This window comes from Lagopus muta, chromosome 11, assembly GCF_023343835.1.
Source record: "Lagopus muta isolate bLagMut1 chromosome 11, bLagMut1 primary, whole genome shotgun sequence".
NCBI lineage: Eukaryota > Metazoa > Chordata > Aves > Galliformes > Phasianidae > Lagopus > Lagopus muta.
Genome location: NC_064443.1, coordinates 17,580,565 through 17,599,180, shown reverse-complemented (window position 1 = coordinate 17,599,180; position 18,616 = coordinate 17,580,565). Strand labels below are relative to the sequence as shown.

At 39.1% G+C, this 18,616-nt stretch overlaps 1 protein-coding gene across 1 annotated transcript in view; it reads right to left on the bottom strand.

Annotated features, from left to right (window-relative positions):
* Nucleotides 1–1,900: 1,900 nt before the first annotated feature.
* LOC125698838 (contactin-6-like) overlaps nucleotides 1,901–18,616 on the bottom strand; it is a 139,804-nt gene continuing 123,088 nt past the window's right edge. Inside the window, exons 22-25 of the mRNA XM_048957669.1 lie at nucleotides 16,798–16,910; nucleotides 15,413–15,581; nucleotides 13,978–14,797; nucleotides 1,901–2,517 (exon numbers count right to left, since the gene is read on the bottom strand). Coding sequence (XP_048813626.1) covers nucleotides 14,694–14,797; nucleotides 15,413–15,581; nucleotides 16,798–16,910 — 386 coding nt within the window. The 3' untranslated portion in view covers nucleotides 1,901–2,517; nucleotides 13,978–14,693. The remainder of the gene's footprint in view (nucleotides 2,518–13,977; nucleotides 14,798–15,412; nucleotides 15,582–16,797; nucleotides 16,911–18,616) is intronic.

Here is an 18,616-nt window from a genome sequence, read left to right as displayed (position 1 = left end):
ATTTTCCTGATTTTCAAAAAATATTCGGTTATTACACTATTTATAAACTCACATTCTGTTTTAAAATAGCCTCCTGATTTCATTTATTTGCATCTTCATCTAGCTCCATTTTTTTTCCCAGTGTATTTAGAGCTCAATGACTTAAGAATCCTCTCCAGAATGCTTAAACGAAAGCATTTGACAGCTCATTTTAGTCCTCTCTCAGCTAATCCTTTCCAGCTTGCACACCAGATCCGTGCTGCTCCGTGCCTCCTCTCTAACAGCTTGCCTCCAGCCTGGCCTTGAAAGGCAACTGCACAATAAAGTGTCTTTGACAAACACGCAGTAATAGGTTATTATTATCATCATGAAAGCAAATTAAGAATGATAAGTTTCTGAAGATTGCCCTTAATTAGCTGAGCAAATCATACCAGCAGGCCAATGCCCACCAAGCAGGTTCTCTGCTTGCTGCCTTTCTGACTCTCACGCTTACCATTCTGCCCTCTTGCATTTGATGTTTGATCAGTGTTATCAGAAATATGATCTGGCTGCCATTCAAGTGACTGCAAAACTTTCTTTGTTTTGATTGGAAACACGACCGGGCTCAAATCTTCATCTTTTAATTAACAAGAGGTTTTAAAGATAAGTCTCATTATACGGCTTCATTTGATTTCTGCAGTGACCTTTTCTGGTGCTCTCAAAGCTATGTTTTGGAGCCCAGTGGTGCAGGGAGAGCCCTTTCCACGGGGGCAAAGGCAGCATAGCAGCAGTGGAATAAAACAGACGGCTCTGAAGATGTCCAGAGCAGAACAAAGAATAAAACTAATTAGATTACTTTATGGCAGTGTTTAATCTTTTTAAATGAATTGAAATCTATTTTCCAACCCCTTTCCCTGGTGATTTCTCAGAGCTATAAAGTGTATTCTTTGTAGACGCAGTTCCCAAGACTGAACAAAACCCTTGTGAAAATGTCTCACATCTGATTTTCTTAATCCACTTTTGTAGATTAATGTCTAAACTGAACGTAGTATCCATCCAGCAAGGGCACCTAGCATTCTCTCTGCTGTTTTCACTACACCTTCATATAATCACTGGTCCCAAGGAAAGGATTAGTCTGTCATTTCTTACTATTAATTCATCTTCTTCAAATCCCCTTTCAATAAATCTCTGAAATTAAGACAAATGCTATAAATATGGGACTTAATTCAACAATATAGTTTTACTGTTCATTTCCTTTCAGGGTGGATTTGGTCTCAATGCTTTCAGAAGTCCATGGAGGTTATTCAGTTTCTCTTGCAATCTTCTCATCCCGTCTATATGAAATATTAAACTTTCAGCATTTAATAATGATGTGTAAGACTGAGCTCACAGCAACTTAAACGTTTTTTTTTCTTTTATTTCAGCAGGTGATGCACCAAGAGCAGGAGAGTTCTGGAGAGTTCTCAAATCCACCTGTTTCCTTTCTGATGGTTTTGTTGCTGTCCCTTTATAATTAAATATTCTTTTCTTGACTGTTCTTCTCAACATACTATTATTTTACTTCAGCCTGGATGGCTAAAGAATCTGAGCTTTGCCTGATCAATTTACCTGTAAAGCACTGCTCTTCGGGATGCGTTTTTGAGCTCTGGGTTTAGCAGCGCCCTTGGGTCTTTTGGCTTCCCAGTTCTGCAGAGGATGGGAGCCAAATCCTGCCTCTTAGCCCTGCTCAGCTTCCCCCCCATGAGGCTATTAGAGAAGAAATCTGCATTTCTGAAAACACAATTTTAAGTGGAGCATGGAAGAGCACGGTCAGTTGCAGATCTGAAAATATAATTAAGTTTCTTAAACTCCCAGTCCATCCCACTCTTAAGCCAGTCCACTGGCCTAACATGAAAGGGATTGGTCATTGTGCCTAACAACTACGTCTCATCTCTTTTCTCATCTCTTTCCTCTCTTGCCTTCTCCTGCTCCTACTTCTGGTGGTTCTAGATCTTATGAAAAGCCTGAAAATAGATCATTATGCCAAGGTGAGGCTGAAGCTCCTCTGTTTCTTCCTTTCATCATTGCAAAACTTAGTCAGGGTCAAACATATGAAGCTGCTGAAGATTGCTCCTTTAGAAGAAGGAGCCTTCGTTATTGCAGCTCTGAGGCAGAAACATATTGTAGACTTTACATATGATTTTAGTTTCTTGTTTGTTCTGCTTTACTTTCATTTCAAAACGGGAATGTGAAAATAGCAAGTGTCTTCATTTTGTTTATGGTTTATGTTAATTTCATCACTATCTAGGGCAAATTCTTCCTGGTTGCATGGCTTCAATCCATGTCTGATTCAATGTTTTCTTGCTTGATCTCTTTTTTTGGTCAGTAATAAAAGTAGCTTTGGCAACAACCTACATGATCCTTCTTGGGCTCTCTTCAATGGTTGTGATTACGTGGCTTTACTGCAGTTATCACAGAAATGTGCCACAGCCAACGCAGACATCACAACAGTATCACCAAGATACAGTAGTGGGAGCATCCTGAAAGACATCCTCTGTTCTGGTGCAGCCCTTGTTTTCCCTTCAAATGAGCACAGAAAAAAAAAGAAAGAAAGAAAGAAAGAAAAGTCTGAAAGTTCCTTTTTTTCCCTTCTTTTTTATAAACTTTGTTTCTCCCTGCCTGGCAGGAGGGAGAAGCAGCTAATGTCTCCCTGCTGAAAGCATTAACTGATTGCATTGTTGCTTGAGCACAGCAGCTGTCCTTTTGCATTTAGACTCCCAGTGACAACAAAATTAAGGCAGCCTCCCCTTCTGTCAGGCAATAAAATGATTTTCTCAACTTCTTTATTTCTTCTGAGAACTTCTTAGTGCCTGCCGTTCTATGACTGCAGTAAGATGCTACAACCATAACGAAGGGGACCTTTTAATCAGTGTTTTCTGGAAAGTCAAATGGAAAACACAAAACAACACAGATTCTACTGTGCCCTGAGGACTGATTTCCCCCCAAATTTCCTATTTGCTTTAAATTTGTTGATGTGTGGGGGTGTTTAATCTCATTTATGCCACCAATGCTATGGTGATTGATCGTGCTATGACATCCTCAGAAAAGAACAAATCCCCAGCAAAGAGGAAGGAGAGTGCTGCTGCATGGTCTTAATTTAATTGTTGAGTCTGGATGGACCCTAATATTTCATAATGTTCTTTGTAGTACATCAAAATGAGTCCTTCCCAAATGATGCCTTCCGGGTAGTTTCACCTGCATAGATCTTAGGATGATGTGGACGCATAACTGAATAAGAAAATAACTTTAAACTCAGTCCTTTTCTCTTCCAGTGACCTATTTCAAGTACTTCTCTTTAAGCAGACATCCTGCCTGCATGATAGTGCAATAGGAATGGAAGCTGCTGCTGAAAATTGAAATACATTTCTATTTTGAATGGACCTCTGTACCCTCAGTTCCTGATTTGACACATACTTAAATATGAGTTATTTTTAATGAGAGGAAAAAACAGTCCTCAATTTAATAACTTTTTTTTTCTGGTTCTGATTGCATCTGTTTATGTGCAGTTTCTACGTCCACCGTGATGCTCATGGGCTCTACTACCCATAACTTATGGGTTATAGGAAGGGGGGAGGCTGGGAGCCACAGCGTTAGGCTAAATCATCCACATTGGCCACAGCGGGATCCTTCACCTATTTTCTGAAACATTTAGTTTCACTTTTTTTTCCTCTGGATCTGACCCTCACAGCTCAGTGTGGGTAATCAGCCCCCTGCTTCTTCTGTAGCTACTAAAAACTGGGGGAAAATAAACATTTCCTTTTTAAACCATTATTGCAAAAGCACAGCCATGGAACACTGGAGATTCACTCATGATGTAAGGGCAATTCTCATAAAGTGACACTCGGGCATTTGGATTCTTACCTTCAGAATTAAGAACAGTATATTTTCTTAAGAAAAAAAAAAGAAAAGAGAAACTGGAAAATGAGGCAGTTCTGTTTCCGTGGTTTCAGAGTAGGAATTCAGGTATTGAAATCTCAGCTTGTGGTGTTACCATCCTAAAATCACTTATGCAAGGAACTCTGATGTGAAATAATAAAGATTAGCATTCAAGTAAGCAAAGGAAGAGTCTTTGGGAAAGTGATTTTTTTCTCCAGTGGTACCCAAAGGAAATGATCTCTATATGGCAAGATAGTCAAGCAATGAACTTTCAAAAAACTGTTATTGCAGGACATCTGCAACATGATTTGCCATCACACATCATCTTAAGAGCACTTGAGAGCTTTCCCTTGCAGCTCCCTTAACAAAATACCCTTCCAGTTAGTGCTTCTACGCCACTCAATTCAAAATTAAGAAGTTTAGACAATCAAGCAAAAGGTGAGATCTGCTGTTAGTGGCTGCTCAGTTCTGCCCTTCCTGCATGCTGACACAATTAGGCAGATACTTCTTTAAAGCAGTCAATACCAAAACCAAGCCAGAATTTACCCAAACATCCAAGGCAGTATTGCACCACACAAACTATGAATCTGCTGCTCTGTTTCTTGCTGAATCCACGGATATAAAATTAAATCCCATTTTCTTCTTTCTACCAAGGAGGTATTAGAACAGACATTATTGGCTGAGAACATAATCCTGCAATGGTACCACGTCCAACTCATCCAATTTTCTTATGAAATTCAATGGTTTTCTTAAGCTCCAGCTTTCTGCATCAACCCATTGCATAAGGAGCTCAGCTATTCATTTCAGCAGAACTGAAGTCCAGCCTTGACTCGGGTACACACTAAAGGCTCAAAAAACCCTACATACACAACTGTTAAAGTTATTGCTCATTTTGGAGGAGAAATTGTGATTTTTGAATGCCACTGACAGTGAAGGCGTTGAGTATTTCAGAGGGGAATGGAACACTAACAGAGAAACAACTCAGCATCCATTGGCTTTGCTGGAGGAAGACCTGTTCTGAGCAAACACATTCACTGCTCCTTATTCACCCATCTCTCCCTTCTGCACTCCTCACAATTCTCAGAGATTAATCTGGAAACGAAGTTGCCTTTTTGTGAGTTTTTCCTCAAGTTCCCCCTTTCTTATAAAGGTTTTATCTGCTTTGCTGTTGACTCGATGCCGTTCTGCTTCAGAAATTCTGCTCAACCTCAGCTCTTCCAATAGCACAAAAGCAGTTCTAAGAGCCCTTAAAGACATCATTAAAATTTTTATTTCCATGCCTTTCAAAGCCCCTGGAAATACATATTGTATTACATGCCATCATCGTAAACAGCATTTCTCTTAATGCAATAATCTCAGTGTAATCTTTCGGCAGTGTGAATATTCTAAAAGGAAGGTTTAAAGACGTGGGTGCTAAATAAATTAAAGTGAGCTAAGGGAAGGTGCTTTATAACTCTAGAAATATTGCAAGCATTATTTAAAGTAGCTAATATTTTTACAGCCTCATGAATGCTAATCTCTGGGAAATCTCAGGTAGCAAATATAGTTTTAATTCTCAATTTTAGTTATCACAATCTGGAACTGTAAATTAATTTCAACACTATAAAAAGTAATAGAGACGTTTATTTTCCTAAGCAATCTGGCTTATTCAGCTGCAGACTAAATCTGAATTAATGGTTCTGATATGCTGAACACAAAATTAGTAATGATGTGAAACACAAACGACAACAGTACCTGCTGGAAGAGTTATGCTGGAGTCCAACTTTTTCTCATTAATAAACTTCATTACTATTTAAAAAATTATACTGAGCTTTCTAACTGGCACTTGAGTGCTCTCCTGGAGTCTTTCCTATAACAAATGACACCATCTGCAGTATTGTTATAGCCTAAACGTACTTCTTCCTTTGGGGATGCATTAAATGCAGGATTCTGACAACTGTCATATTTGCATAACCAAGAAGTAAACTAAGGTAAAAACTTAGGAAAGTCATGGGATGTGATGGCCAGCGTTCAGTCCAGGGAGGGAGACGAGGTTACAAAAGCCTTAGTTTAGTCATCAGAAAATAGAAACAAAAGGGATCAGTGAGGAAACCACAACACTGCCTAGGAACAGAGTGTGATTCAAAGAAAATAGCGCTGTTCAAGAGCCATCGGTGTCAAAGAAGAGCTTTCTTCAATTATAAGTTGAAGACTTGTTCATATACAGGAGTATTTTTGTAAGTCTACGTACAGGAGTGACATGGGAAGAGATGAAGCAGTGCAGAGGCATGCAGGACTGAAAATAGGATCAAGAAGGAAATGAAGCAGCTTAGACCTACAGGAGGTCTAAGAGCCTTGAGAAAAAGTAGCTGCCAGTGTCTGATCCTGTTGTGTATTAGCAAACAGCACTGTTACTGTTTACGACTGATCTCCCTAAGAAAGAAGGTATTGCCAAAGAAAGGTATTGTCTTTGTCTCCCTAACAGAAGCAACCCACAAACCCCTCCATCTACAGATCAGATTCATCTACAAATTACAAGTTCATCAACAAACGAGCGTTACTGCAATGGCCAGACTATGCAGCTGATGATTTAATTACAGGTATGATGACTACATTCAAGTGAAGAGTCTGAGTATACTGACGCCTGTGAAAACCTTGCAGGGAAGATGGGATGATGGGGTTGGCAGCTCCAATGCTCCAAAGAACTCAACCCAGCCACGCTGCCCTCATGCTCAAAGTCACCTGAAAGCCCTCACAAACAGGAGTTGAATCACTCTGTACTCGTGGCATTAAACAGAAGTCAAAGCAAATAGCAAAGCAGGAAAAAAAAAAAAAGAAAAAAGAAAAAAGAACTTCTCCAGGATTAATAATGAATATCTTTAACTTGAGAGCTTGCAGACAAATCTGTCCCATTGCTGGGGATGCTGAGGGGCTGCCCACCCCCCTCCTCCCTCCCCACATCCCGCTTCCACTCCCCAGTAAACTGCTCTAATGCAAACCTTGCTTGAAAAAATACATGGATGTTTCAGTGCAATTCTGCAGAAGGAGTGCCAGACATATCAGGTACCTCTGGTAAAGCAGTACATGGTCTGCTTCCTATGCTGATATCTCCCTTCCTTGGAGGACAGATGTCTTCCTGCCACTGCTTGCAGGGCTGAGAGAAGCGCACAGCTCCAGGCAACCACAAGCGATGCTGGAAGCCTTAAGAAACACTGGAGATTGCACTGATTAAAAACCAATGGTGTAATTTGACCGGGGACATTTAATTTTATTAAATGCCAAGCTGTGTACCAGCACAGACCAGAGTGCTTATGAATCAATAATTGTTGGCAGGCTCATTTTATTTAAAGTTGGGAACTGCCACAAAGTGACCATATTTCAGTTGATATCTTTAATATGGGAAAAGAAAAAAAAAAAAACAAAACTAAGTTGTAGGGAATGGGGTGATGATAACCATGGCCATGATTTCATTTCACAGGTGCCTTTGAGTTGTTTTATTGAGATGTTTTATATACAAGTTTTAAAGTACAAGGTGTGTTATCATTTTATTTCCTCAGAACCTCTAATAAGCTGGAAAGCCAGCCAGGTATTTATAGAGGGATATATTTATAGAAGAAATCTTCCAGTGACTGGAGAGGGGGGAAAAATGGAGAAGCACACACCACTCCTAATGTAGAGAAATGACTGGGAGCTCATACTTATGAATATAGTGCCATAGCTAAATTAGATAAATTATTATGGGCCCTAGATACCAATGTCTGCTGCTATACACTGCCTGCTGCAGAATCAGCCTTTTGATTTTTCTTCTCAGGGAGAGAAGGGAAAATGAAAAATGTATTACTCTTTTCATTACACAGCTTTCTATTTTCTGCTCCCTATATAGGCGCTTATGTCTGTACCTACATGTGCATAGATATGCACGCTTAGTTACCAGCTTTTATTTTTAATTTCCTTGCTACTGACTGCACTCATCTCCTGTATGAGTGGGAAATGCTGGTGCCCCAGTGCTGCTCCACCACCAGGTACCAGCGGGCAGCTCCACCTACACTGCTTTTGGACTGGTATATTTATTCTGAGAATGAAGCCTACTGTAGCTCCATAAAACCAAACCTTTTTCTTCAATAAATGCATGACTTAATGCAATAGACTTCAGTGTTTGCCAACCAGCACAACAGGCACAGAATAGAGCGCTTCTCTCCTACATGCTTAGATGTGGGGAGAAAGGTCTGTGTATTAACCAGGAGAAAAAGGGATTCTTTGGGGAGTTTAGACTTTAGGAAGCTAATTCAAAAGCCACCTGTGACTCAGGAGCCTGGGAGGGTCTCTCTAATAGAGAGCATCTCCAATTAGAACACTGTGGGTGCTCATAGATGTTCTCTATGGAAGATATTTCTTGATCCACGATGATTTTACTTTACAGATTTCACCACATAACACATATACATAAATAGGTATAGCAGTGCTGCCTTGTAAACCTCATGCTGAGCAGATTACACAAAATAAGATTTAAAATGCTCCACTCCATACGTAATTCTGAGATTTCTTACAACTGCAAACGAGCATGAGACAGAATGGTGCACAAACTTCAGAACCATTCTTTTTGGAGGTATCAGAAAAACTTCCTCATTTCTAACAACATTGAAGGAACATTATTACCCTGTAAGGCAGCATAAAGCTGCATGTGTGCACAGTGGGATGGGAGAGGGTGTAGGGAAGCAGATACTTTCCTCCCTATCAGCCACAGTTATGCAGAAGGAATCAAACCTGGAACTTCTTTCCCCCACTCTGCACCACAGTCTGCCTCCTACTTCCTCTGCTAGGAGCAGGAACACAGAAAAGTAGTTCCAGCTCAGCCAGAGGATGATTTTTATCAGCTCATTTTAGTCAATAAAGAATGGAGTCAATCACTCTTAGAAAACAGCACTTTGCAGTCCTTGTATACCAGGCCGGTACAATCACAGAATAAATCAATAACCACATTCATCAATGCAATGTAAACTGCTGATCTCTGTGGATAAATCGTACCAGTGTAAGAAGGCCCTCAAATAAATCCCAAACCCCCTCAAACTGCATAGGTCTTAAATCTGCTGAGGGCAGAGGGACACGTGAAAGATTTGCCATGTTTCTCTTTAAAATCTGGAAGATGTCTCATGAAATCCAAGGTGGGTTTTTTTTGGTATCTCACTCTTTGTGTCTCAGAGTTATTCCAATTCATTTTTTAAGGACAGGATAAATCTATAGACACTATTCAGCACTGAAATATATTGGCATACATAGAATAGGTTAAGCAAAGAAATAATACCTGGCAGCATTATTAATATGACATTCTAATTGCTACAGGCATACACATTTTCAAGTACTAAGTGCTATGAACTGATAAAAAAAAGTTCAGACTGAAAAAGCCTGAATGATTGAAGCCATTTAGAAGCCTTTATTGTACCATGCTGTCAAAATGTCCAGGTGACCTTTTCTACATGGTAAATTTAACCAAGAAAGATTTTATACAAGCTGTTTTAATAGCAATGTTTCACCCCTCCCCTCCCCCCATCCATCCCCCCCACCTTATAGTTTTGGGATTAGATAATGGTCACATCAAGAGAAATGCCACATCTTTGTACATACTCTGAAGATGACTGGGTCATTACATGCCCAGTCTCTGCAACTTGCCTATGTTTTTAGGCAGAGAGATATTTCTGAAAGCATATGTACAAATGCATGAAAGCTGTGCTGTTCTTCCGTAACAATCCTTTGCTAGGTGGCAGCACTCCAGTAGTCCACTCTCAGTGGCAGAAGACAGCACACATATCTGAGCCCAACAGAGCCACTCCTCAGTACAAACAATGCAAAGATGGTATTTCCATAGTGCCCACACTTGGAAGATCTCACCACACTTGTACCAACATTTCAACAGTCCACTGCAAATATTATCATACCTCAAACCACATTCACCCAAAGACCATAGCGGAGCTGCATCTACATGAAGCAATGCAAGCTTCCAGACTACTGATATTTAAGAGCACTGAGATGCACGGGACCATACCTCGGACATGCAGATACCAGAATGGAATAAAGGCAGTAGGGATACTCCTTGCAGAGCAAGATTCTGGATAGCTTTTACCCAGGGAAGTGCAAAGAGCACATGGACACAAGTTCTCTTTTAAGACTAAATAGAGAAAACCTGTGTCAGCATCCTCAGCCACCAGCCCAGCGCATGCCAAAGCCTCTCTGAGCAGATTAATTCTGGCTTCTGCACAGCAAATCGTTGTGGGAAATTCTCTGTGACTGCAGTACATTCAGATATTAATAAAATCTTTCTCTGCTTTTGCAATGTATTTATACATAAGTGTGATTTAGAGCTCTGTGTCAAGTCCTCTCTAGCACTGCATTCCAATGACCTGCAAAAAAACCAGGGTGTTTCTGCACATCAGGGTAATGCTGATTTAGGGGTTGGTACAATAGCACACATGGGCTATTTTATTTAGTTTCTTGGCATTCATATTCAGAAATTGCTCTATAAAGAATGGAGGAGGCATTAAAGAAAGTTTAAATGATCTTAAATCACAGTGAAACATTGCATTGGAAACAACTGAAACATTTGGATAGACTCAAAATTGCTTTTTTTTTCCCCCCCCAGGGACAAATGTTTTGTTGATGTATTAAATTTAAAATGAAAATCTCTGACTGTGACTGGTTTTAGTTTTTTGCTACTTTGCTTATGTCATCAAAATATAATAGATCTTACTTTTCCTGCTGTTGGAAATCTCAGTCTTGTCTTGGATTTGATCCTATGCTCTGAAATCTGGGAGGACAGCACCCAGCATTTCCAGTATGGGGCAAATAAGTGGGGTTGTTTTTGTCTTTCCCTTCTCTGTCATCTTCCTCTTGACTTCTAGTTTTAGGAAGTGCATATTCTTATTTTCAAATGTTTTCTACAACTGCGAGTAACAAAACTATTTTTGCAAGTTTTTTTTCTCCCTCCTCCAGTCAACCAAACTCTATTTCAGCACCAGATGTCTTAATAACATTTTATAAAGATATAAGATGAAATCATTTAAGCTGGCTACCTGGCTTTTTCAACATCGTTCTGTAGATTGAGTCCAGTTTCATTTGGACACTTATTTTAGTGAAACAAAAAACAATGATAGGGAAGAACATGGGCCTCCACAATTTAACAAACTTCATTCATTAAGAGAGAGTAGGGGGGTCATATTATTATTTAATGGCATTCTTTTTAAGACTGCTTAGAAGCTGTGTTTTAAGGCATTCTCCTCTTGTTTGAGTTTCTCAACGTTAGGTAAATCTACTTTAGGAAGCACAGCAGCAGAACAAAATAGTGAATTAGATCAATTTAAGTTCTGTTTGCTGAAGTAAACATCTCCTAAGGGAAAGAATGAAAAGATTATTTGCTAGAGCTGCGTGTCTTGCTTGGTTTTAGTAGTTATGATGCCAAACACCTGACTCCCCCAGGCAGAGAGGGGAGCACTTGGCCACAACGGTGGAGCAGAGTCCTATGATAGGCACTGTCCATATGGTGGCTCATGGAAGAGCCAGGAAACAGAAGCTGTAACGATCACTGATTATTGCCTTGATTTTTCAAGGGTCCTTCCTGTGTAAATACATGTGCATATTCCTCAACTGGAAGTTGCTACGTGGAATAGTTACTTGGTAATCCACTTACATTCCAGCTCTAAGAAAGCCCAGCAAAAGAACAGCTTTATTCAAGTCAGCAATCTTCCAGTTCCTAGGGTTTTCCCTTGATTTAAAAAGGGGATTCTCCCATAGAAATAACAGAATAAGACAAACGTAGAAATTATGAGGTCAAACACAGGGAAAGAGCCTGATTTGAGAATTACCTTTTAGAGAGAGAAAAACACCTTGCAAGGAAAATCAGTAATGCATGCAGAAATGAAAACAAATCTTAGGAAATGTTTCCTTGTTTTGCTTCACTGCAAAGAAAAACAATCTTCATTAGGGTATTAACAAGATTTCTAAATACCATATCCACTTCATTCTACACTCTTCTACTGAAAGCTGTGTTAAACCTCTTCCTAGTAACTCCTGCAATTAGTATCTTTGTAGAAATCTCAGAGGACAGGCTTCTAAAAGCAGCATTATATTTTTAGAACCTCCCTGTAATTAATCATCTATCGGTCCTCCTATATAGTTCTACGCAACTGCTCTGCAGAAAGTATTTCCTTCCTTGAATGAAAAAAAATCTTTTTGTTTAAGCTTAGTGAAAGAATCACATTTATGTTATAAAACATAAGAGTTTAAGTTACATTTACTGAAAAAAAAAAATAGCCCTTGCTTATTGGATGATAAAAAAATCTGCATGCAGGCAAGCTGCAATGGTAGCAACAAGCTGCTGCTAGAGACCTGCTGGGATGGAATGATGCAAAAAGCTCTGTCAGAGCTCCACTGCAGTGGTCATCTTTTTGAAACATTACGTTAAATTCAGTATGAGGATAATTGAATATCACCAGATGCAAGTAAAATTTGTTTATCCACAAAGAAGAAAAGCCCATGATTCTACACTCAATTCTGTAGCCACAAGAACATGAAATACACTCTCCTGGCTTTGATAGCATCAACAGAAAAAGCAAATATTTAATAGAAAGTGCAATTCCTAGTGAAATACCTTGTCCTAGGGATTTAACATCCTTTTCATCCTCTGGAGTACTTAAATCAAAACTGAACATCGTTTCATAATGCATGCTCTTGCTACGTGTTTATTATTTATGGTTTTACTTTGTCAGAGCACGTGGAGTTCTCTCAGCACATCAGTAATGCCAGGCATCAAAATGTTGGTAACTTCCCATACAACTTCATATTTTAAGGGCAATATCTATGAAGAAAGGCTGAGGGAGTTGGGCTTGTTTAGCTTAGAGAAAAGAAGGCTCCAGGGAGACCTCACCGAGACCTTTCTGTACTTGAGGGAAGCTTATAAACAGGAGCAGACCTGTTACACGGTCTGATAGCAATAGGCTTTGGGGGAATGGCTTTAAACTAAAAGAGGGAGGTCTAGGTTAGATGCTAGGAAGAAATGTTTCACTCAGATCTGCAGGCATCCCATCTCTGGAGGAGCCCAAGACCATGGATGAGACCCAAGGCAGCCTGAGCTGGGGGGGGCAGCCACCCCACAGCAAGAGATTGGAACTGGGTGATGCTTAAGATCCCTTCTAACTTAAGCTATTCCATGATTAAGACTCTTGCTTCCATCTTAGCCTCCATACCAAATCTTTTATCAAGCTTTTTAGAAGATTGTCATGCACAGGTTAAAGCATATTCTTCTGCTCATTCATGTGCATACACACTGCCATCTTCCTTTGAGCCCTTTTTTTTTTTCAGAAGTATTGGGGTAGGGAAGGAAATGGATTAGTTTGTTGTTGCAAATGGTTACAAAGATGAGACAACACATTTGTCAGTAATGAAAAGGAAACAGACTTCAGAATGTAGTGGGAAGGATGAGAAGCCCCCTAGTAGTGATGTGAGATAACATCACTTTTGCAGGATGTTGTTAAAGCTGACAGCAATGTGACTTCATGTTTTAAGCTCTATCTATTCACTTGAAAGTCATGCTCACTCTGGTGTTTAATTTGACATTCCAATAACTCAGTAGATTGAAGGGCTTAATTAGATGCTTTTATTTATATTTCAAGATGATGAAAATCAGAGTTCTTCTCATTTACCTTCACACCCATACCAGAGATGAATCTACACTTTCAACCTACGGCAAAGAACAACAATACCAGCTGAAGAATAACTAAACATGATAGAAGACAGATATGTTTTAATCTCCCCTTAAAAAAAGTTGTTGATCAGAACAGCCTTTGCATCAAACAACCTTTTAAAGTGTATATCTCAAATCATAAAAGGTTCTGCCTTGTCCAAACCTGATTCAAGGCTTGCTGGTACCATTGAAACTCTCTTAAATTCAAAGGTTTGGGGTTGATCCATATACCTCCTTTTAACACGGCGTATCTTTTCAGAAGAAAACAATAAAGCATTGTTCTGCTTTCTGCTCATAAAGAAGCAAAATTGCTTTTGACAGGGTCTTAGAAACACCAGCCAAAGCATACACAGGTAAGCCAACAGCCACATACAGAAAAAAAGAACTGCACTCACCCAGTTGGTGAAAAGGATCCCTGTGTAGGCAGCACATCTCCTCAGGAAGCAGCCTAAGTCCAAGAGATGCTCTCCTTCCAGCAGTGGCCCTTATCTGAGCCCAGGGGGCCTCTACCCTTCTGGTTAAGTGGGAGTACAGGTGCAAACAATTTGCCTGTGTTGTCTGGGCCAGGCACACCCCTTCACCAGGTGTTCAATTACCAGTCGAAGCCCTGAACTAACAGTTCCCCTGCAAATATACTTCATAAAATGCATTCTATGGTAGTTCCTGTAATACCAAAAGTAAACAACTAACTGTTATTTATTTGAAATGTTTTTTGGTGGCTTTTGTTTAGAGGTTACATTGAAGAACGTGAGATAATTAATATCCACATCACAAGCAATTTCAAGTCTCTTCTCAGTTTCCTCCTGGTGCAAATCTTCCACATTTACCATACCATTAAGTTGGAGTTTCAGTAAGAATTAGTAAAAAAAAAAAATTGAGATCACTCTTTTCACAATTTCAAGTTATATTTGGTACCTATGTATCTATGAATTTCAAAGCTTACATTTTTAAATTAATGCATTATTAATATTTACATTTCCTTATATGTGTACAATCTCTGTCTCCCCCCCCCCTCCATCCCCACTATTTTTCTTTACAGGAAATTTTAGTTGTGATAAAGTATTAAGACAGAATCTACAGGTAGTTCGATTTTTAGAGTCCATTGCTTCAGTCATGAAGGAAAAGAGTATATAAGAACAAAACTCAAGAGTAGGATCCCAGATGTCAACATATGCAGTTCTCTTGGAGACAATTTTATTCCTCCAGAGCTTAAACCTATAAAGATATAAGCATAAAAATAAGGAAATTTCTATCCAAAAACATTTTCCTATGCAGTCTAGTCTAACAATGTTCTTTTAAAAAATATCTGCAAAATAAAATATCCAAAAGATGGGTTCTTCTTATTCACTTTCAAGTTGTAGCTGCAATTCTAGGGAGTTTTGAATGGCCTTCTCATGCCTGCACATAGATATCTGCTTGCAGGAGGGTTTGGGTTGGTAAATTCTAACTCAGGGTTCCATTCTGCATGAGTAATAAGAGCAGAGCCTGGGCACCTGAGCTAGCCGTGGAGTGCAGCTGAGGAGATCTACCTCGGTGTATGCAGCAGCTCCAGATCAGATTAAATCCTGCAGCGTATACAAAAGCTGCAGAGTTGAGTTTAGTAAGAAAGCTTACGTTTCTGAAAAGCATTACAGGTAAGGTCACATCTAGGTGTTGTGAAGCAGTTTCTCTACTACTGAACATGGCAAAACTGGAGACTAATCTACGTTCACCCAGTAGTACAAAGGGAGGTCAACAATGGTAGCAAAAACTCTGTTAATCCTTTTTAGAGGCACACAGATTTCTTATTACACACTGATATTCAGAGAAAGGAAATACAATCTCATGTACTTGATATTTTTGGGATCCTAATTTCCTCGCTGCTGCTGCCATCCCCACCATCACTGATGGTTCTTATTTCTATGAGATAATCTTCTTCAAATGGCACCAGGAGTTCAGCTGAATTGTTGTTTGTCTCCAGTATATGAGCTTTGCTGTGTCTGTTTTGTCTGTACAAAATCTAAACAAAAAAGGATTAGGGAACAGAGGTTACTCAATTACTTCAAGTTTTATGTTGTTCTTTACACAGCTGAGAAATGAAAGGACAGAAGTTTGGACAGTAGCATCTGGGTTTCCACTTAGAAAGCGCATTTGTGCAATTAAATATGATGGACCCAGTGCCTGCCTTCACTAATTTATCTCTGGGACAAGGTGTGGAGCAGCCCTGAGCCCACATGCCCTGGGGAGATGGAAATCCTACAGACTGGGCCTTCTAGAAAGCCTTTCTTCTTCATTAGCACTCTTGACTTTTTACACAGTTATGATAAAAAGAGCAATTGAAGAGCAAAGCAGGAGGAGAAATAGAGTTAATGGAGATTGTATGGAAAATACTGTGTTGAGAACTTAAAGCACTTCTCTCCACAACAAAATATAACAGGCAGTTATAACTGAGAAGCAGATATATAGGACACAAGGGAAAAGAGCTTAAAAGTCTGATTTTAATGTCTTCCCCAGTATGTGGGGCTACTCAAGCACACTAACTAGGCTGTAAGAGGATGTGATATCAAGAATAATTACAAGGTAGAATATTTTTTCTGTCCTTTTCCTCCCTCCCTCCCTCACAGACACTTAAATGCTGAGCAACACAAGGATCTTGATCCTGACAACCTTTCCCCATTTAAGTGCTCTCCACAGCCATTCTGACCACTTTTTGGGTCTTCCAGAAAGTCTTTGGGGGTTAGAGACACTGCAAACAAACTTTAAACTAAACGTTCCTGTCCCTAAAAAGCAGATTTATAGAACTGTTTTTTACTTCACCCACATTGATCTTTATGTGAGTGCCTTCCATTCTATCTTCAAAGTTATGATTATGAATTGTCAGAGTAAGGACTTTTAAACATATTTTATAACATCTCTTTAATTTTTAAGAGGCTGTTCTCTATTTCTTACAGGCGTGTGAAACTCCTTCAATGCAAGAACATTACACAAGTAACATTACAAGGGAAAAAGAAGAAGAGGAGCCCAGTAATGGGAATAGAAAACTTTCGTGTTGGAATAAAGACGTCCAAATCCAAATGAGATATTCTTCCATGCATTATATAAGTGTCAGCCAACCATCCCAGTGACTCCATAAAATTCACCTTTTCATGAGTAACGAAGTCACATTCCAACAACTCACTTTTTTCACCTCTACTAAAAACAACACATATGATTAACAAGATAAAGCAATGACTTACTTTGTATCCTAGCACCTCTGATTCATTCTCCATTGTTTTCACGTGTTCCCAATTCAAGCAGATTTTGGAATTTGTCAGTTTCCATGCGATATTTGCTGGAGGTTGACTGGGAGCTTTAAAAAAAAGAAAAAGAAAGAAAAGAAAAGATGATGATAATCACAAGATACAACTTTATATTACATAATCGCAAGATACAACTTCATATTAATTTGCATAGTGTAATTGAATGAGACTCTGACATGGAAGTAGCAAATGCATGGGTGATTCAAGTCTGAAAGAGTGAAAAATATTTTCCAATTCATCATTGCTCTCTTATTAGTCAGAATACAGATCTATTCATAGCACAGAACCACTTACTGTGTGTTCATTTTGGAAATTAGGCAAAGCCTGACAGTGCCTGACAGTTCAAGTTACATTTGATAGATTTTATTTAAGTATTATGTTGTTCCTATCTATCTTTTAATGGACTACAGAATATTTTGCTGTATGGATTTCAGAAAAAAAGTTGAAACTAGGAGCAGAATACAAAAGGCTCGATTTTCATCGGCCATGAGAATAGGCTACAAAGAGTTACACATTAAAGTCTCCATGTGATCCATCATGAAACGTTGCAGATTTTATAAATTCTCAGTATAATAGGCAGAGGGTAGATTTTCAAAGGTTTTTCATGCCTAAATGCCAGGACTTTGAAAATTTGCCTACGAGTGACAGAAATCGAATCCTGTGTGAACGTGTGAAGTTGAAACTGTGCCTTTGAACTGACTGTCTCAGATTTACATCATCTCCATCTCTATAGTGTGCTCCCCAAATCCGGCCTGGGAGGAGAGTGCCAGGGGTGTCAGAGGAAGTAAGGATTTGAAAATAATTGAGAAAAGACAGGAGAGATCTGGAGAACGGGCTTCTGGTTTGTAAGGGTCTGAGGCCTGACTTTAAAATGTTAAACTTCTGGGATTCTTCTTCACTCCCTACAATTCCTACATACCGATGGTTAGCATGCATAACTCAGAAGGTACTGCAGACTTGGTAATACTCCATCATCTGTTTATTTACCACACAGAGAGAATGAATCAATGGCATCTGTTGCCATGTATCTATCTACTTCTGGACTGTGGGAAAGTTTAATCCACCTCACTGTCTGGAAAAGGAGGTGTTACTGGGTCACTCAGGTGAATCTAAGCAAATGTCCTTCCATGAACAGTAAGTCCATACTGGATAAAGATTCCTTTTATTTTGAGTGCATTCACATGCATAAAACCACAAATCTACTTAAATTTTGTTTGAAACTTCTTTGCTGCTTTCATAAAATGTTTTAGGTAAGGAATTTGGACACAAAACATGCATAAGATATAAAGGATGTCAAATTTTTAATTGATTGGGTACTTTGAAAACTGACGCCCTCAAATATGGGTGAATATCATCTTACTCAAAATCTTCTAACATAACACTTAAAACCATCTAAATTCCCAAGCTTTAGGTTGGAAAAAACACCATTGGGTGACTTCCTAAGCTGAATTATCCGGTTTACATCTACAGTCAAGGACCAGAATAGGCAGTAATGGATAGCCCTTTCCCAAACCCACAGTGATACGCATAAACAAGAACACTGTGAACAGCTCCTTAGATTTAAGATGACCAGTCCTTTCCACAACTAATTTCTTACCAACTTTATCAAGAACATTCGATAATCTTAAGTAAATCAAGCTAATGAAGTTACTTATGTTTTAGGAAACCCTTGCAGGTTTTTTGAGTTGAAGTTTATACTTGCAAAGTATTTCTAATATGTAAATCTGTTGAAATATGCATTAGTAATTAAAAAGCA